The sequence below is a fragment of the Pelobates fuscus genome, chromosome 8 (genome assembly GCF_036172605.1).
Source record: "Pelobates fuscus isolate aPelFus1 chromosome 8, aPelFus1.pri, whole genome shotgun sequence".
NCBI lineage: Eukaryota > Metazoa > Chordata > Amphibia > Anura > Pelobatidae > Pelobates > Pelobates fuscus.
This window is the reverse complement of record NC_086324.1, coordinates 158345907-158367487: the sequence shown is the minus strand read 5'-3', so window position 1 is coordinate 158367487 and position 21581 is coordinate 158345907. Positions and strand designations below refer to the sequence as shown.

At 40.1% G+C, this 21581-nt stretch overlaps 2 protein-coding genes across 2 annotated transcripts in view; one reads left to right on the top strand and one right to left on the bottom strand.

Annotated features, from left to right (window-relative positions):
• The window catches only part of GRID2IP (Grid2 interacting protein), a 104699-nt gene that overhangs the window by 39347 nt on the left and 43771 nt on the right, over window positions 1-21581 (bottom strand). The window contains exons 4-9 of the mRNA XM_063430504.1: window positions 11140-11391; window positions 9721-9806; window positions 7883-7952; window positions 6388-6482; window positions 2471-2651; window positions 1499-1647 (exon numbers count right to left, since the gene is read on the bottom strand). Of these exons, the coding sequence (XP_063286574.1) occupies window positions 1499-1647; window positions 2471-2651; window positions 6388-6482; window positions 7883-7952; window positions 9721-9806; window positions 11140-11391 (833 nt within the window). The remainder of the gene's footprint in view (window positions 1-1498; window positions 1648-2470; window positions 2652-6387; window positions 6483-7882; window positions 7953-9720; window positions 9807-11139; window positions 11392-21581) is intronic.
• ZDHHC4 (zinc finger DHHC-type palmitoyltransferase 4) overlaps window positions 7882-21581 on the top strand; it is a 71211-nt gene continuing 57511 nt past the window's right edge. Inside the window, exon 1 of the mRNA XM_063430503.1 lies at window positions 7882-8093. The gene's annotated coding sequence lies outside the window, so the exon portion shown is untranslated. The remainder of the gene's footprint in view (window positions 8094-21581) is intronic.

The window sequence follows — 21581 nt, the reverse complement described above, 5'->3', positions numbered from 1 at the left end:
TGTCCATAAAGATCACTCTCTTTATTAGGCTTTAAAATGTTAATACCCATATTAACCCATCCACCCCAACACTAGTTATTAGGGTAACAAGGTTACACTAAAGTAGTGGAAATAAAAATGCAATGTACGAAATAACCAATACCTGATACAGCAAGCTGCACAAATCTCATAATACCTTCCAGCAACACTGGAGTTAATAGTGTGTCCATAAAACATTGTCCATCTCTGTAACTGGATTTAGAGTGTTAATCCCCACATCCTAACCCTGGTTTCTATAGTAACAAGGGATACAAGCTGCAGAACAGATGTGCGGCAGACAACAGATGTTTGTTTCTGGTGATAAGCATATAAAGGGGGGAGGAGAAAAGCTACATCCAATGACACCATAACTGTATTAACAATTACCCCTTCACGCACAGCTATAAGGTTAACATGCATTGTGACTGCTGATAGTACGGACTGGTCTTTTAGGGTATTACCAGGTATGGAAATAGTGAGCCATGTTGCAGAGTTTGTGGTCCTATTGTTACAATGTGGCAAGGCGGCCCTGGGTAACAGAACTATTGAGCAGGTATTACTGTATGAGATTCTATGGTGAAGAATTCACGGTTTGTGAATCATCTATGCAGTGTAGTAGAAAAGATAGATGATTCACTATGAAATATTTTTTATAAGTCATGACCTTCTCTGTACCGTCACTTTAAGTGGGTTGGGATAGAGGTCATGGGAGCAATAAATGCCAATGTTTCATGAGTACAACCGAGATGCATGAACTAGGGATTCTACATCCTTGGGCATACTCGAAAACTCGCCAACATTAGAATGAAAGAATAACAGATAACAATAAAGTTTAAAATGAACGCCTCGTTGTACCAAACAGGTATGATCTTGAAACAAGGGCCAGAAACAAGGGCCAGAATGTATGCAGCAAAACCAGTACATTTAGATACATTGGTTTTGGTGCATAGTGTGCCCCTTTAAGCAGCATAATGCTGACCACATACTAAACTCTGACTACAGAAAACTAACACGTGACATAAGCATCCTATCAGCCCCCAGTGAATCTCAGGCCGGGAGAATGCCCTAATTCCACGCTATGTTACAACATCACAATTCTGGTTGTGGGGACTACAGTCAAACATGATTACATTGAGCTTATTTTATTAAATGGTTTAATCTCTGTCGTACAGCTGTCATTACAGACGTATCACCCCCTTTTTACTTTATATTGGGGCTGTGAGGGGAGAGTAACCTTTTAACTATGGCTGGTTCTCCGTCACTGGTTTCAGGTACATTCATATTTTGATGCGAAGGTTGACTCATTTAAATGAAAGTCACAGTAACACTGGACCATTCTATTCTACAATCAGGTCTATCTGCGTGTTCGAGGATGCACTGTGCAATATAGTATGGTTAAGGTTTGTGTATAACATATCACTCCCAGCCAGGAACACGATCAGACAGTGAAGCGGGGTCATCGGTTATGGAGCTCTCTGACCTGCCTTGTACCCCAGGAAGCGGGCGATCTTGTGCTGGCACTGCTCCTGCTCTTCGTACGTCAGCAGCTGGAAGATGAACTGCCAGATGATCTGTTTGGCTGGAGTATCCAACACCGGGTAAACGTCCACTATCAGAGTGTCAATGTTCCTACGGGGACATAAAAACAGCCAGTTGTCCAGTTGTTTGGTTCCCAAATACTATCAAGATTCAGTGTTTTGGTTACTGATAACTATCAAGATTCAGTGTTTTGGTTACCGATTCCAATCTAGATTCTGTTTTTTTTGTTACCACTTCTAATCTAGATTCAGTTTTTTGGTCACTGATTCCAATCTAGATTCAGTTTTATGGCTACAGATTCCAATCTAGATTGCGTTTTTGGTTACCGATTCTAATCTAGAGTCAATTTTTATTTACTAATTCCAATCTAGATTCAGTTTTTTGGTTACTGATTCCAATCTAGATTTAAAAAATTTGGTTAGTGATTCCAATCTAAATTATTATTTTTTTTGGCTACCGATTCCAATCTAGATTCAGTTATTCGGTTACTGATTCCAATCCAGATTCAGTTTTTCGGTCACTGATTCCTAACTATGCTCAGACTGTAATTGTCCTATTTATAGTTAAATCTCCCCTCTCATAATATTGTAAAGCACTACGGAATCTGTTGGTGCTATAGAAATGGCGATAATAATAATAGTGATAATAGACTAGTTATGAACATAGACTAGTTACAATCTGCCATAATTGTCTTTCAGCAATTGCTGGCAAAGAGTTATGAGAATAGTTCTCCCAGCTATCACTTAGATCCATTCCTGTATCTTGTGCATAGCAGCCATACCTATTCGTGAGCGGTGTGTGCCATGTACACAAACATGACCTCACTGTTTATTTTACTAGTAGCACATATTGTCACTGCCTGCAGCTATCTGGAAACATATAAAATCCACGCTCGGATAGATGCAGGATATACCTGTGCTGGAAGAAGCTCTCCAGTCCTTTGCAAACTGTGTATCTCTCAGTGGGAGTCAGCAGATGGTCCAGCTGTTGGCTGAAGCTCCGACCTTGTATTCGGATGTTGGACGGCAGTATTTCTGCCACCCACTGCAGGGACGTTAGGGCGGAGGGGGGAGCAGGAGTGTCTGAATCTGTGTCTGAGAAAAAAAAAAGAATTTTAAGTGAGCTAATTTTATCCATCCAGACGCACAGCCAACCCTCTATTATTTTCTACTCTACACAGGAGCCTCCAAGTCATATTTTATCATTTTCTGACTTAATTTTTAAGCTCTGCCCTAGAGAGCTCGCAATCATTTTCTTGTCTATTATTTCACCTTAATCTAATTGAAAGGTCAAATATCAGTACTACCTAAAGCACACTGCAAAAAATATAACTATATATATTTTTATTTATTTTTTCCAGGTAGAATTGCTTGCAACAGCTTCCATTTTAGCACACCACGTGTTCTTTCAACATAAGCCATTTTTACAGATGTACTGTTCTAGAATTTAAAAAAATATATATTTGCAAAATATCAGAGTTAAAAGGGAAACGATCGGTATCTAAGGATTCTGTCAGCTCTGGGGAATACTTGACCAAATGAAAAATAAACTATCTATGCAAATTTTATATAATAAACATTTTAGTTATCCCCAATTATTTAGATGATAACCTATTATTAGGAAGCATTTTATATATATATATATATATAATTTTAAAGTGGCTCCGTCATCATCTTTGCATAATTTGCCAAGAACGTCAACAGTGATTACTCTGCCGGCAATGCAGCAGCCAAGGGTTCTTATCGGAACCTCTCCCGTGCAGCCACTGCTATCTACCTCTTGCTGGTTCTCTTCAGCTCCTGACGTCAATGCTGTACTCTCACACATGTCAGAGAGCACATCAATTAGGTCTATGGAGGATTCCTGCATGACTGCGGGATCCTCCATAGACACAGCCTCTTTCTTCCACCTTTTCTCAGACGTAGTAGTTCCCACTTTGTCTTAGTATATCTTATGGTGCAGTCAATGTGAGTATTTCATGAAGATCCTATCTTTATGAAATACCTGTCATGCCAGAGTGCCTAATGCATTGTTGCACTGTAGAATATCACTATTAAATGGGATTTGTGTAGTGCATACATGAATTGGCTACCTGGTAGAGGTGGTATGGCCATGAGAAGGGTTAACGTGATAGTATAGGAATGTGATAGATGGCAGAAGCCTCTTATGAAGCTGTCACTCCAGAGCCCCTCTGCAATGTGTGAACTGTTACACATGAGTTGCCTCTAAGTCTAGCTTCAATGTAAACTAACATGCTAATCTACCAGATACCTGTACACCCTCATAGGTAGTGGATCCTTCTAATATGCTAAGTCACCATTAGCACTCAGGAGACCATTGTCTTCCAGTGTCAGATCCAAGGGAGCTTTAATAATCCTACAAAAGGATTATAAATATGACTAGCACAACTTAAGCCGATTGTGAAGTCCACAATATTAGGTTATAAGTCGGAAATGTAACACATCTATTGAATTGATTCATTATTTATGTGGCAAGCACAAAAAAATAAAATAAATGTTTCTATTTGTATTGGTGTTGGTCTCAAAAACAAGGGGGAGGCCACTTATTGTTCCTATAGGTACGCCTTCCCTCCACCTATATCACCTCCAGGAAGGCTTGGAAACTGGAGATAAATACAGAAGGTATAAATCCAATGATGTGCAAAATGTCTAGTGTGCTTACTAGGGGCCAAGATCTAATTTTGAGTGAGTGGCCATCTTTCCTTGAAAGACCCCCCAGGACAGAAAACACTTACTGGACCAACTAAGTGAGTAGTTCGATTTTTTTTTGTTAATTTCTCATTTTTATTTGTGTCTTTTCTTGGTGTAAATAATTTGTACTGCACTGTGATTATTCTTTTGTTCGTAACAAATATTCCTTTATAAAGTTCTGCCTTTGTCTGATAAAGACGTTACCTGATTAGATCAATTTATTAGTCATTTGAAATCCCATAGATTTTGTGTTAAATCGTATTCTGTGGGTTTTAGTCTAATCTGCTTGTAGGTCAAGGCATGCCTTTATAAATTGTCTTGGTGGTGGCAGCGTTATGATATCACTTATATGATTATAATTAAGTGTTAGTGGTGTTAAGTGGGATTTTAATCAATATTCTTGGTCGGCTGCACACAAGGAGTGAAGTTTAACCTTTACACTGCCATAACCAAGTCTCGTGCACACTTGGAGTAGTTTAATGGGGGAAGGGATAGGAACTAAGAATATCAGAAAGGCTTTGGCAAGAAGAAAGGGGATAACCCTAGGTAAAAAGTAATTGAATAGAGAGGTACTTGCCTACTGGTGTCAGTTTAATTTAAAACATAACATCTAATACATTTGTTTAAAATCTTAGTGTTTAAAATCAACAAATAAACGAAAAGATATTACTTAATTCTAAGACTATCGACAGTATAGACCAAAAAACTAAAAAAAACAAATGTTTAAAGAAAACGAAAAAATATCATTCTTAAAGCAAAAAGACTGATATCGAATTATCCAATATAAGAGATATGTGAAATGATTTAATAGTCTATCAGTGGTATCTGGAATTGCAGCATGAGTCCAAGAATAAGAAATATGTCTGCTCGTCCACCCATTGTAAAGCGCTGCGGATTTGATGGCACTATATAAATAACATCATAATAATAATAATAATAATAGTGTTGATTTAAAGATGCCAGTTAAAGTGAAACTGGCAATCCCAAGAGACACAAAGTGTCAGAAGAGTAAATATAACCACTAAATCAGAGCTATAGTTTAGTATACTATTGTATCAGTTTTACTTGAAGGGAACTATCAGTATCACTGTGCTTTGGTTATAAACTCTATAAAACAAGGAACTCAGCCTAACAGTCTCTAGTACCAGATACAAAGATCAAATTATTCAATGTATGACTGCTTTCCCAAATAGTGCTTTTACCAATCGTCCTGTGAATTGCTAAGCTGTGCCTTCAAGGGCACCTGTTCTGTATAAGAAACTATCTGCTAATCTAAGGTAAGCACTGATTTAGCAAAAACGAAGTCATACACAGACATGCCCTGCCAATACCTATTATTATTATTATTATTATTTTATTATTTATATAGCGCCAACAAATTCCATAGCGCTGTACAATGGGTGGACTAACAGACACATAATTGAGATCAGACAACTGGACGTACAGGAACAGAGGGGGTTGAGGGCCCTGCTCGATGAGCTTACATGCTAGAGGGAGTGGGGTATAGAGACACAAAGGGTTAAAGTAGGGGAATAAAATAGTTTGTTAGAGAAGGGTTTATTGAGTGCTTGGTAGGTCATTTTTGACAGTTGCAGGAAAGGAGTCATGGGGTGGGGGATGAGAAGCCTGCTGACAGTTTAATTGATACGCTTTAATAAAGAAGTGAGTTTTCAGAGATTTTTTGAAGGAGTGGGCTGGGTGAAAGTCTGATTGAGGAGGGAAGGGAGTTCCACAGAAGAGGTGCAGCCCTAGAGAAGTCTTGAAGGCGAGCGTCAGAGGTGGGGATCCGGGCAGAGGATAGGCGTAGGTCTTGGGCTGAGCGCAGGGGTCTCGACGGGACATACTTGTGTATGAGGGAGGATAGGTATGTTGGAGCAGCATTATGTAGGGATTTGTAAGCAAGCGCCAGCATTTTGAATTGGGCCCTATTGCAAAGTCTATGTCTATGATCTAATTGCAAACGAAAAAAATATATCTTCAAGTAATAATTGTAGAGGATAGTGCAGAGCAGAGCCCCGATGCGCGTTTCGCTGGGTGCGTTTGTGACAATACTCATTGTGAATGGGGATTGACAGCGTCGCTTTTACTGAATGCAGTAAGTCATCACCTAGTCTCTCACCTGTGCAGTACATTACGCTGCCCTCCTCTACGACCAGAGTGGGCATGGCACCACTGCCCTGCAGCATACAGACCACCTTCTCATGGCAGCAATTTCTGCAAGTAAAAAACGTCTACTTTATTTTGGCTAAAACCAATTTAATAAAAACACATTATAATGACTCTGTATTGTGTTGGCAGCAGATCTTTTAAATTCACTGATTCTTAAATGAGAAGCATAAAGAATTATACCAAGGGATTTATTCACTAAACACCAAGTAGCAGAAAGCTGAAATTCCAAACTATAAGTTTAGGAAAACCCCTAGATATTTCCAGCTTAGATATCACCAAATTGGGTATTTAATGATTACAATTCAAGAGATAGTGTTTAGACCCCCTAAGTAAGTCCAATGGTTTGGATTAGTCATATCGCAAATCTGTGCCTGGGTAGGAAAACATCACTACTGGTGCCATTTTGCATTTTTGTTCACTATAACAGAGTTATAACTAATGTGTGAATTGTAGGAAAAGGTAAGTGAATATGAAATGTTAGATCAAAATAGCCAAACTAAAGGGTTGTACTATTAGTGAGCCCTGGGATGCAGAATAAATAGGAGGCTTTGCTGGCGATTTAGAGCGCTCTCACTGACTCTACCAGGGGGACATGACTGGCTGCAGACTATGAGGTGACGCTCAAAAAAAACCACTGAGCAGATCTCGTGCCTGGCTTCCGAGATATTGGGACCTTGCTCTGACAGCCGCAACAACCGCACCCTCAAAGGTGGCGCCGACTGGGGCCTACGCCACAGCTTCTACTGAGGCTGAGAGTTTGCCGGAGGAGGACTTTCCTGCCGTCCTGCAGGTTTCACTGCCATTAAGGCTGGAGGATGAATCTCCCTCCTCCAAGGCTGGTATAAAAATAAAAGGCCCTATTATAAGATATTAAAACAATGGCTGCGGTGAGGAAGATGGTTGCAACACTGACACGCTACATACTAGCTCTTGAAGAAGGTTTGGGGGGCATGCAAGTGGCACAGTCTGCTATAGACACTGCATTTACACCCTGCAGAAGAAATATGGAGACTTGGGCCTGCGGTTGGTGAGCCTGAAGGACAGGGCCAAGGCCCGCAATGTCAGGATCAGAAGATGCCTGAGACAATTTGCCCTGAAGAGCTACTCCACTACGTAAGGTGACTACTGTCAATATTGTTGTCACCCAAACAAGCTACTGCTACTGACCACTGCTTTCGTCTGCCTAAAGCCACAAGGGCACCCTCGGAGGCCTCCAGGCGCGTACTCTACGATTTCAGAGACACACTGATTAATCTGCAGTATTGGAGGCCACAAGAGCATCCCTCTCACAGAGATCTCTCAAGATCGAGTATGCAATGGAGGCAGTCACTTCGCTCTACTACAAAGTTATTATGGGAGGCTAAGGTTCCATACAGATGGGGCCCACGTCGCTTGCTGGCAGAGAGAGGTGTCAAGACAAAGCAAATGTGCACATTGATCCTTACCTCATGTCCAGGCCATTGAGAAACAGAATTCTGTCTCCAGCTCTGAGTCCAGACACCTCAGCAGGACTTCCTGGAAAAGAACAGTCATAGTAAAACAGTGAATATATCCCAGTGAGAGCTTCCAAGACAACAGCAATATAGCATGCTCTGGCAATATAAAGAAAGGATCTGGTACTCCGGTTGGGATTGTGACTTTGCTACTAAAAATCAGGTACTGACCAGTCCATAATCTGTAACGGCTGTTCTAATGTCAACATACGCCGGTTGTTTCCAAGCTACAAGAACGAACTGTGAATGACTGGCAATTCCTGGCTGCTGTAAATTTTACTTTTCTTATAGATAATAAGACTTTAAACACTAACAGGGTTATTCAATAAAGTGAGAATTCAAAGTGAATTTCAAATTTAAAGGTAAAGAAGTCGAACTGAATGCATAGCTGACTTAGAGAATGTTACCGGTTTGGCTATCCTGATCTGAAATTTGAATTCACTTTGAATTCTCACTTCACTGATTAAAGCTGTAAATAACACCTGATTTCCATTCTAGACCTGTCACTATCTGACAAGGTATCATACACCTAGGCCTCATCTAGGTGTAAACAATACAAGACAAGTTCATTATTGGAAATGTTCAATTTTTCAATTAGATTTCTGCACAAATCAGTTTCAGCTGGTATAAAAAAAAATCAAATGTCTTTTAATCTGCGTCCAAAGGAATCGATTCATCTTTGATTACCTCTGGAGTCTTGTTCATTGAATAAGACTCCGCATGTAAATCCTGGACGGATCGATTTGTTCAGATTAAAAAGAATTTGCTGAAAGTGATTTGTGCACAAGTCTATTATCAATACATTCTACAGGAAAATATACATTCTACAGAAAGATATACATTCTACAGGAAAAGATATACATTCATACTTTGTTTAAGCCCGGTTAAATTAAAAACTATCTATAAGCATGACATGCATAGTTTTCAAAAAATAACTAGGGATTATTTACTAAACAATTGGAATTAATTGAAAAAAACAAATTGCGAAATTGCAGCTAAAACAGTTATTTATTCAGATGATTACATGTAAACTGCGCCTAAGCTGAGCTAATATTTTATATTGTCCAGATGGAGTTGCTACGGCAATAAACAGGAAAACTTGACTTTGTCCAATTTTTTAAATGGTAAATGCTACATCGTAATAGGTATCAGCATAAGCGTACATTAATAGCGTAGACATAAAACACCTCTACCAGATGTTGGAATTAACAATAGGTAACGGCTGCTTTTTCACAACAAGACCACCGATGGTAGGCCTACTACATTTCCACTTTGAAGGTGGTCATGGTACTATACATCCCAAGTGTCCCTATTTACAAGGGAAAGTCCCTATTTTCAGGCCAAATCACTCTGTCCTTCATTTCCATGCTAATTAACCCTCTTTTCTAGGAGCTAGAGTGTATAACAGAATAATACTCCCAGTAATGTGTCTTCAAACTACAATAAATGTGTTTAGAAATCAGTCTGTTTAATAAGATACATCGTTCTTGTTCTAAATTACATTTTAGTTGCATTAATTGTTCTTAGTAAGTCAACTAAAATTTCTTACAACAGCGCCCCCCCCCCCCCCCCCCCGGCCACAGCCCCACGCGCACCCCTAAAATTATAGTGTCTCTCTTTGTCCATGTTTAATGTTGGGAGGTATGCATTACCACGGAAGAATGACTTTAATGCAGTCCCATTCTATCATTTTCAGTATTGTTCACCCTTACGAGAACAACTGGTCACCTAGCGCATTTTACTACAGGAAATAACTGGCATTTTGTATTATTGGTAGCCATGTTTTGTACCTGGAACGACAGATTCAATCCACACGGGAGCATTTCCTCGAAGAGTGAAGCCAAAACTGCTGCTGCCCTTACAGACCCGCACCGTCCTGCAGGGGGAGCCAGACTGTTAATAGAAGTTAGGCAGAAGGGGGAGCAAAAAGGAGGGGAAATGGCTGAGATATCAGAACACCACATTTATATGACAGGCGGTTTCACTCAATAACATGGGATTTATGGTGAAATGAAAAAAGAACTGCAGGTTTTCGGTCAAAATAGTGAAGTCTGAGATTTTTTCCAATTTGAAAATTGTGGTCTGAAATTTGCAATTCCTTTCTCACTCCTCCATAAATAACCATTTAGTAAACAAGCCTCATAGTAATGACTTAATACATTTTATAATATAAAAAGAAGTTTAAATGTTATATTTTTTGTATTGTACATTAAAACAGAATAAAAATAAATATATATATATATATATAATGTTATGGGATTTCCGTATGGTGCCTTTTTGTAATGCGTTTAGAGAAAGAGTCTCAGACAGATAACGTAAAACAACATCGACTTTAGTGGGGTTTATCCCCTAAAATCAACGTTTTAATGTGAATTATTGGGAATTCAACATGAATTGTACATTTCAGGCCACAATAGCTGAATTAGCAATATTTGTGGTTTGGCTTTTTCATCCTAAATTTGAAGATTCACTTTCAATTCCTTTGAAATCCAACTTTAGGAAATACGTCTGTGAAACGTAGCGAATTGAACACCTCATTGGAAAATTTAGTAAAAATTTGCCAAACTCTGACTACAGCTGAGTTGAGGATTACCCCGACATCAGCACTTTTTCCCTACATAATGCAACTCAGTTTTCAAGTCCCTACCATTTGGTGTTTGGTAAATGAACCTTACATATTTTCAGCAGATTACAGATACATTTCTGCTCATGGCTATTAGTCAGAAATGCAGAGAGGGCAGGATTGTAACAGCAGGACCACTTTCTTAAAGGAACACTCTAGACGCCATAACAACATAATTGAAATAAAGTTGTGATGGTGCGCCGTTTCTCTCTGACCCTGTCCACATCCTATTACAGAAATTCTTCTTAAGGAGGTCTCGGACTGTTGCAGGGCAGGTGTGCTGCTGATTGGTTTTAAGCAGTCTGCTGACGCTCTAAGCCAATCAGTAGCTCCCAATTCATAAAACCGGCTTGAAAAAGGTTGTTGAAGTTATGGTGCCAGGAGTGTTCCTTTAAAACTCTTCTCTCATCAGCAGCCAAAGTAAAATGTTATGTGTTCTGTGATATATATGTTTAAGCCTCCACATGTGCTATTTTATATAAACTGAATGTAACAAGCAGTACTGCTCCTTTTTCACTAACTAATGGAACCAGAAGTATTCGGGAAGTGGAAGAATATATTAATGATGTAAACGTCCTCCCTTCACCTGTGGGGTTTCCCTGTGCCAACGCTGCCAGCGACCAGAGAGGGGCTCTTCTTCAGTCCCCTGCCCACTTCGTCCTGACTGTGTGGTAAGGGAGCAGCTCGTGTAGACACCAGCAATCTCTCATGGTGATCCTCGCTACGGCTTCTCCGCAAGCGATTGCTGCGTTCGCTCCTTGAACGGCAGATCTTACTGATGAGGCTTTGAGACACCACATGATCAAATCGCTGCCTGTGCTTCTTTGGAATAAAGATCCTGAAACATATTAATGCAGAGACTTGTATCAAGAATAAAATGTAAACCTATACATTGATATATACATGTGTATAGAGGGCCTACTAGACAAGCCAAAGGGTTACTCACCACAGCAAACCAGGAGGGTACATTGCACCACGGCACACTAACCAGGTGTGAAATTCTACTTGTCAGCGCCAAACTTTCACATACCAATATCTATGAGGACAGTGGACATTTTGAGTCCTGATTATATATATATATGTATATCAGAGCTCAAATTCCTTGAGCTCTGGGCTTAAAAGAGAACACCTCTCTCTGCTTCTTATTGTGGCCGTAAGGAATAATGGTTGACAGTTAAATTTATACTCAAGCATTCAATAAACTTTATTAACTACCAAAAAAAATAAATGTAAAAAAACAGAACAAGAATGCTAATTCTCCAACCCTCACTGCTCTGAATGAGACCATTGTTTCTATATCAATTAAACCATCTCTTCCATTCAGTCCTTCAGGCTGTAATCTACCATTTCCATCAAACCTACAAATTGTCACCAGCCTTGAATGACTGAGACGGTCGGGACGGTGAGACCCCACAAGTGGGGCCAGTCTCAAAGGTAACCCCAGTACATAATAAAAGCAAATATGAGATAGTCACATATCAATCTCCAAAACACCTGAATGCTGACACACGTCTAAAGGAATAGCCCAGATCTGATCCTCCTTCACCTTCCTTAGAACCGTTGTTTCATGTGCACGTTCCTAGTCAATGCTTTTTTAACATGGAATAATGGGCAAAGTACATGATTTTCAAGTGAATCTTGTGAAAGGATACTGAAAGTAGCAGGTTGAGCCATTTAAGTTTGGCTGTGAGGAGATTATCAATCGTGAGATGAGCCGCTTTGTCAGACCAGAAGCTGACTGTGAATGGTGGTGGTGGTGTAACACGAGGAGATTACAGATGGAACTATGGGATTTTGGAATCTAATGGAAGTGTCCAATGGGGTATCAGTTAGATTGGACCAATCCACATCGTTGGAGATAATTTTATGAATTAAACTGTGTGTTTGTAAAAAGGCCAAGAATGAAATGCCAAGGTCAGAGTTTGATTTGAATAAAAGAAAGGATACGTTTGTATGCCACAGACAAAATAATCACCAATCTTGTCTAGAGCTCACTTTACCATCAAACATAAGGATGCTGAAACGGAGCATCCCGCTTAACAAATAGGCAAAAACACCACAATTTCTTAATAGCTATTTGAGGGAGAATCGGCTATCTACGATGACTGAGGTGAACAGACCCAAGCTATGGATGGAGTAATGGATCTAATCCAGACATGCCCAAATGGAATTCTAATATTGAAGTTGAGTTTGGAGAGAAATGGGGGAGAGGGGGTTCAACAGTAAGAAATGTAATAAGGAATTAATTTGCATTTTTTTGCTCCTTTTTGTGATTAGAGACCGAAAATGATTATCATGATATAACGTGATCTAAGACAACGGTTTAGGCCCCAGGAAACAAGATTTTTGCTTCACCCTATTCACCACCCTATGTAAAGAATTTAAGGGGGGACTGGTAACCTGCCTAAACCCTTGTGGGATCTTAATCCTTCCCTGACAATGGCACCATCTGGAGGGCATACAGCATATTAGGAGTCACTCCGGTTTTGATAAGGCATGTCCTACCAGATAATGGGAGAGAAAGATGCTCTAATTATCCAAAACGGTTTGTGTGTAAAATTATGCTCGGTTTGATCTTTAAGTGTCATTGCAATCCAGGTCAGTCATGGTACAGCCAGGGCACACATTGCATTGTAGGAGAAACATTGTTCCTTCTTCTCACTGTGCTGAATGAAAAGCATAAAACGCGTTGTTTTATTTTTATAGCATTGAAGGGAAAAAGATGGACTTGCTCAATTCTTAGATAAAGGCAAATACAGCGGGTCAAATTCTACATTTAAGCTTTATTTCAGACCGCATAAACACGGTTTTGTTTAGTTTTTTTTCTTCAAAATAAGAGAAGAAAATATTAAATATCTAGGCATGTAGAGCATGGCGGACGGTCGCAACTTGCAGGAGCTCCTCAGTAAACTACCTGCCCAAGCGACAAACCGAACCTCCTGCCGCTCACTAATGGACCCCAAAAGCGACTCACCCAACACAGACAACGGCCCGAGTGTTCCGGTCCGAAAAACCGGGATGCCGGCTGCCAGGGTCCTTGCAGAGCGGTTGCGGCCTAGTGGGGATTACGGGCGGGTGAGGCGGCCGACCACCCGTCCCGGATCTTCTCTCCCAGCGGGACTCCACAGAGCTCAGCTTCCCCCCCTCTGGACCGGGGGGGATATCCCGGTCCGTACCCCACCGCTCACAGTGCAGATGGCCCCCAGCGGACGACCCAGCGGAGCCGCGAAATATTCCCAGACACACGAGGTGGCGGATTCACGCGCCTGTCGCAGCCAAACACAGAGACCAACAGCTCACAGTAAGCAGGTGCCCCAAGGGAGCCTAGAGGCTAAGCTTGATGCCATCCTGGAAGCCTTCTGGGCGAAATTGGCGGCAAAAGCGAAAGGTCCCCAACGAGACCCCCCAGCAACAGCCCAGTGGAGGGCAGCCCAAAATGGCCGCGGATCACACAGCGGCATCCCACGGGGCCCAGCACCAGCCATGAGTGGCAATCACCCCCATGGGCCGAGACCTACAAAGAGAATGGCTCGCCAAAAGCGACCAGGCGCGCAGAACAAACCACCCACACTTACCAGCCGCCACCTTGGGAGGCCAGCGTTGAAGGCGGGGAGGCCTACACAGTGGCGCTCAAGCAGACTACGGGACACAGCAAAACGCAGGCCGAAACAGAGGAAGGTACCGACCAGGCCCGTTAGACCACCTGTGACCACTCGGTCCCACTGGCCCCCACATGTGTTCAAGACCCTGAGGGACTGCCTAACAGATTACCAACAGCTCCCAAGCCTCACCTCGCTTCTGAGACCAGAGCCAGACCACTGCGAGGGCATCGGCTGATGGCGTCTGAATGCCTCACTGCAGCTCTGCTATCCACGCTGCAAGTCCCCTAACGCTAGAGGTCACCGACATGCCACTGCCGAACTTACTAAGCCGTATCTCGGTACTGCTCCTGTTTGACTGTTTAATTTGGTCCTTTACATTTTTCCTCTAGCCAGCCTACTACTACTTAACTCTCTTGCCCAATATGCTAGACACAAAGGCGGTAGCCATCTCATGGATATCACTTGCTTACTCTTAGCAGCTTATGTGATTTTCTTATTTTGATTTCCACCCATTTAATTGTTGTTTTTGTTTATTCTAGGGCTTAGCTTGCATGTCCTTAATCTTAAAATACATAACTATATACCATCATGTCATGCATTATGTTTTATGCTTAGTCACTCATGATAAGGACAGCTAGGATAGCTGGTAGAAAAATTATTACTAGCTAAACGACTCCACGCATTACCACTCTGCACCTATGCAGATATAGCTAAAATGATATGCATTTACGTTACTTGAATTGTTTATAGCGTGATTATAGCACCGTTCTAACGTACTTATAATTCCAATCTGTGTTTAAAGCCAAATGTTTAAGCTTGATTTAAAACTAAAATATGTGTCACACACACTCTAAAGCGAGAGACAACCTGTCACACACACACACTAAAGCGAGAGACAACCTGTCACACACACACTAAAGCGAGAGACAACCTGTCACACACACACTAAAGCGAGAGATAACCTGTCACACACACACTAAAGCGAGAGATAACCTGTCACACACACACTAAAGCGAGAGATAACCTGTCACACACACACTAAAGCGAGAGATAACCTGTCACACACACACTAAAGCGAGAGATAACCTGTCACACACACACTAAAGCGAGAGATAACCTGTCACACACACACTAAAGCGAGAGATAAAGACCAATACCTAACATGTTCACCACGGACAAGAAAGCTAAAATTTTCTTTTATATGTCACGTCTATCCACTGTCTATACCTTCTTTCAACATAACCAAAAATTGTGCTGTCTATTCCTATGCCATGTTTTGACTGTCATGCCTGTTATTGCTTACGACTGCTGTCGTGGCTGAGTAAGCTTATTGTTAAAACTTGCACAACAAAAAATAAAGAATTATAAAAAAAAAAAATATCTAGGCATGTAAGCTTTCATTTTTTTTATCTCCCGAGCGATCTAGCACATCCTTCATCATTAACAGAAGACCCAGACCTCTGTCACTCTTCTGATCGTCAGTTCTCTGCACACCCTCCTCCCCTCCATTCTGCCCTTTCCAGTCATAACTTTAAACTTATCTCTTCTCTTTTCTTCTTCCCAGGAGAATGTAACATATTCTCCACAGGGAGATGAAGAAAGCTCCTCTGAAGATGTAGCAGTGTAAGATCCATCATATAATTATCCCAGCAGTTATATAAAAATCAGCCCCTGTGCATGCACGCATTATCACTCAATGAGAGCGCATCTCCTGCGAGTTGTCTGTGCCACTTTGGTATTTTAAGATCAAAGGATAAAGCATGTCTACCTTAGATACTGTAGGGTTCAGGCGAAGTACAAAAGCTAGCAGCGGCTCTGATGCAGCTCTGACAGGCTGTCAGCTTTAACACAAATTCAAATATGGTTACAGAATAGAATTCTAAACACTCTGTGTGCTTCATTCACAAACAGCTCAGTGACAGTTAAGGATGTAGCAAACCCTAGACACTTAGAATTAGCGGAACAAAAACATATATATACCGTAGTTTAGTTTGTCTGGTCTAAACTTTAGTTACTGTACATTGTTTAGCGAATAAACACTACGTCATTTTAATCTTTTGCGTTCCTTTGGGTTATACCGAAAATAGATTCTCCATGTGTCTATCCTAGTTTAAAGTTAATTGGACTAGATTTATTTAAAGGGAAACATTGTCCCCCAATATTTTAATATTATGTATACGTACTTGCTATATTTGAGAAATATGAGTTTGCGAGGGTCTGAAAAATAGAATTAAATGCAGAAATAAACAAAGATGAATTTAGGTCTATCCTGAGACTGGGCGCCTCCATCTTGGGTCCCTGTCAGTCACTGTTCTAAGGTCTTCCCTTTGCACCTGTCAGTCAGCATAGAGATAGCATACAGAGAGGAGAAGCATTGAGGAGTCATTGAAACATTGAGTGCAGTCTGTGCCCTGGTTGTGCCGGGACTGAACAGGATTGTGATTGCAACTGATAAAAATGTAATAAACATTTAAAGAAAGATGCTTTTTAAAGTCTTCTTCAATGGCATAATTTCCTGTAAAGTAAAATAAAACCATACTTTTATGTTAAAGTTGTGAGACTGGGGTACACCGTTAGGATGGGAGCATTTTTTAAAATGCCCCCTACAGGGAATTAGATGCAGAAACAATCTCCATTGAGCCCCTGAGGACAGAAGTGAGCCAAAACGGGGAAAGGGCAGAGCTTACAGCCCTTGAAGGAGAATTGTGGCATTGCCGCTTTAAATGTGAGCACCAAAGGATTATGCAGGGTGTTGCAAATGTAACATATTCCTCTGGCGTTCGACACCTCTTTCGACAAATTAGCATGGTGCTATTATTACTCTTGAGCAGCTGACTCTTCATTTGTGAAACATTAAAAAAAAAAAAATATGCTTGGATTATAAGCAAAGATAATAGGAATTGATTCTGGCAACTTGGAATAATGCGTAAGCTGTGTTCCTCTGTTTGCTAAGAGAATGCACTTACAAAGTTTAAAACATTAATATACCATTAGCAGCAAGAACGGGTAAGAAGGTCAACTGATCTCTGTATAAACAGGATCTGGCACTGTATGGTACATCAGAGAACCGACCATGTGAAATCGAGGGAGAAAATCTAAAGTACTGACTTTTATAGTATGTTTATACCAGAGGGCACAGTATTAAAGGGACACCATGGCTCCCAGACCATTTCATCTCAATGAAGAGGTCTGGGTGCTATGCCCCCCTTGCTTTAATTCTGTCATGTAAAACATTGATGCTCTGCAGGGTGGTTTAAATGCCACCAAAGGCCCTTCCATCCTCGTAGAGGAGTGAAACTAATTTATTTCAATCAGATGTTCTCATAGAGAAAACCATCTAAATGGTGCAGCATGGTGCACTGCCGCGCATGTACAGTAGCTCCCCAATGCTCTCCTATGGGAAAGCGTTGGATTGGCTGAGATCACCAGTCTTGATGATCTCAGCCTTGAAGGAGGTGGGACAGCAGATCGGAGACTATCGTGGTGCTGGAGAGAAGGTAAGTAGAATGGCTTTATTTTGTGGGGGGGGGGGGAGCAAGATAACTATGTAGTTAGAAGGCTACTATAGCATTACGAATACACGTTTGTATTCCTAACATTATAGTGACCCTTTACTACACACTGTTACACCAGTGATACATACCCTGGGCACTAAAGCTGTCTCAGGTTTAGTGGCACCCTGGTTCCATTATTTCAGTAATTTAACACAAAATGTACAGTATCCAGATCACAGTTTATGTAACTAGCACACCAGAGAGTGGCGCTGAAATCATTATAGGACTAATCACCGTTGTGGTGATGGTGTTCTGCTCTCACCTATCAGGATTATTTAATATGCTCCCCCAATCAGCTATTTTGGCCTTAAATTTCTATTTGCTTTAAATCCCTGACATTTCTCACTTTGGCAAATTACCCTGTACGAGAATGGTGCTCGTAAACGTCATTCTATTGATTACAGCGAATAATCAATAGCATTAAAAAAAGAATATGCCAATTTTCAAATAATTGACAGCTCCATACATAATTGGATGATGTAGAAAATGATCACTACAAATAAGGCAGCACAGTCACTCAAACAATATTGACTCTGTGTATGTAGACAATTACAGTGACAATACAGGGGCAATACCTGTACAAACATAATGACACAAAGTAATGATTTCTCCTTATCTCAGATTTTTTATCTATAAATGATTTATAAAAAGTGATGGTTTTACAACACGTTCGCACCACTTTAAATTTGTTTAATTATATATATATATATATATATATATATATATATATATAAATATATACCTTAAATCTTTTCATCTTTAGAAAAGAGGAAATAAATGATACCAGATGGATTTTGTTTAACAACAGAAATTATGACTTTAAATTCCTCCCAGCTGCATTATTTGACTGCCTACAAATAACGAAATAACTAAAATTTGTCGGTGAGCATTAAATGAACACGTAGTTTCTTTTAACCCTTTGTGGTATCTCTTGTGTTTCCTATGTAAAGCGTAGTGAAGTAAAAAAAAATTCTTAGATTATTATTATTAGCATTTAAATAGCGCCAACATATTCCACAGTGCATCATATTTTTACAAAGAGACTATAACAACAGACTATAAATGTTAACAGGGGCATGGCGGATTCTGCTCAAACGGGCTAAAAATGAGACATCAAGTATGTCCAACAGTACATAAAACCTACCGGAATCGCCTGGCAAAACTCTTGTGCTTTCCCATATTAATTTGTAGGGACTGATCTTTTAAATTCTTTTAGGATTAGAGGATCCCAGATTTAGACTTCCGCGATTTGTCTCCGATTTACTCATCATCCAAAGCTGATCTTAGGCTGCTGTCCTTGGTGCTGGAAGAATGGTTCTTGCCTCCAAGTTCCAGCGTATCTGTTACAGATTTTGTGAGTCCATCCCCACTCCCCTCCCAAACCCTTGGGAAGCAGCTATTAATGAGCTGGCTGCAAATTATCAATCAGAAAAGAATGCCCACAGGATCTCAGTTCTCTAATTTCAATAAAAATGTGGGAAGCGGAGAGAGAGGGAGTTTACAGAGATGCGAAAAAAAGAAAAAAGAAAAATTAACCCATCCCCATCTTTAAAATGGGGTTCTGTTCACCAAAAAACTAATGGCTATAACGTATGGACTGAAAATCAAATAACTACAACAGTTTAGGAGAATTTTTCCAAATGAACTATTTTAGAATTTAAAATGCAAACTCGCCTTCAACTCACTATGATTTGGTGTTTAGTAAATAAACGCAAATGTCTTTGTGAACCATTTAATTTACTAATGAATGGCACCTTTTTAGCAGAAAACAACTTCTGCTGAACATGTCTATTGTTTACTTGCACAATGTGTGCTCACAAAGCATTCACACAGTGTACAAATATTGGTACTATCAAGGAGGAAGTGTTGATTCCTCTTTTGACATTGCAGAGAAGGGGGACGGTTTGCGTCAGCAGCAATTTCCGGTCTATAAACTTGGAGGTATTTTGGCTTATTTATTGTTATTTGTGGTATGTCTTACATTAACTACTCTTTTCAGCTTATGTAGCAATATTTCAAATGGCTATAGGACACGTCAAGTGCCATAAATACCTTTGCTCACTTCACAAATTATGGTGCGAGGAGGTCTCCAGTAACCAATAAGTGCTGCTGCCACAAACCGGCCCCCTTCCTGTAGTGTCAAAGAAGGAATAAACACTTCCTCCTTTGATTGTACAAATATTTGTACACTGTGCGCATACTTTGAGATTACACATTGTGCAAGTCCACACCTCCCCTGTCCAGTGGCTCACTGGAATGCTGTGCATTTACAAAAGGGGATAGTGCTGTCAAGTTAATAGTCACCACAGTATGTTCAACGGTTTCACTCATCAGATATGATGGACCGAACCGGTGCTGGGGCTGGAATGTATATCTCAAGAACAATGTTGGACGAAGGTTTATGGAATAAGATCAGATCTTGGAAATTAATTCTTGCAGCTGTTTTATAGGAAAAAAAACTCTAACATGAGAATAAAATCATTGATCAGATTACCCGACTCAGATTACTTCCTAAATAAAGCTGCATAAAGTATTCTACAGGTTCACATATAATTATCATGAGAGACACTGAATCCTAGATCAATGAGTTCAACGTGAAAACATAAAACATACTTATTTAAGTTCCTTGTTTCATTTTACAAGATAAACTATCAGAACTAGGATAAAGGTTAGGTTAGGTCAACCTAATGCAAAATTTTGATAATTTCAAGTTCACGACATGTTCTCAACATTCAACAGAGCAGAGCAATGCGTGTGCGTGTTGTAGGCCTTTTCCCTATACTGTGCAAAACAGTAATAAGACCCACATTTGCAGTGTAAATTTGCACAATTTTCCCAAACTATGTTTTTTTTTTATTTATAATATTTTATTAAATTTTTAACATAGATATATATAAACATTCATACAAAGACATTGTCATTTTACAAAGAGATATGGTACAAAAATTGCATATTAAAGTTCTTTCAATTGCAGTACAAATTCTATTATTCAGAACCAGTCTTTTTGTGTTTTCCCCTTCTTTTCTAACAATAATTCCATATCATGCAACAGACAAATACAAAAAATCAAAACATTTATTCTCCGATGTTGACATTACCTATGGATTTTTAGGTATTCGGTTCCGTTTTCTACCATCATTCCCCATCCCCAAATGTCCAGTTTATAAGAATAAAAATTATTTTCTGTAAACTTGCACAGCCTATCTTAATGAGGTGGTCAGACTCCATCTGCCTGTACTAAAAAGCACCAAGCTCTCTATGTCAATTTTTTCCCAATAAAACAACAATACTCACACACACACCTTTCGCTATACCAAGATTCGAGGGGGAGAGGGTTAGGGGGAACAAACTTTTTCAAGCGCTATAGAGCACAATAACCAGGGTTCAAGAGATGCTTGTCTCCAACCGTCTTTTTATACTACAGAGCCTTATATTTGTATACCTATCGGTCTATCGTTCTTATTTTCCCATAACCTTAAGACCCACATCATGTGTTGTTGCAAGAGTCATGGAGAGAAAGACTGGGGAAGACTCTATGAAACGTATTACGTTTCAGTCATAATTTGGCAATTTTCATTCTGAAGAGGATGGTATTAAGTATGTTTAATAATTTGTTAAGGCCCTTTCCTTTTCTAATTCCCCTTTCCTCCTTCCTCTTGGTTATAAATCCCTTTCTTAGATGTTTCTACCTTGCCCTAGATTTCCCTATTGCCCTGGCCCTCTATTAACAAAACCTAGGGGGAGAAAAAAAAAGGAAAAAAGAAAAAAAAAGAAAATCACACTCCCGCCGAGGGTCAGTCCCGAGTCAGTCTTAAGAACCCGAAGGGCAACACACATCCTTCTAACTACTAATCAGGTTTCTCATAACCACA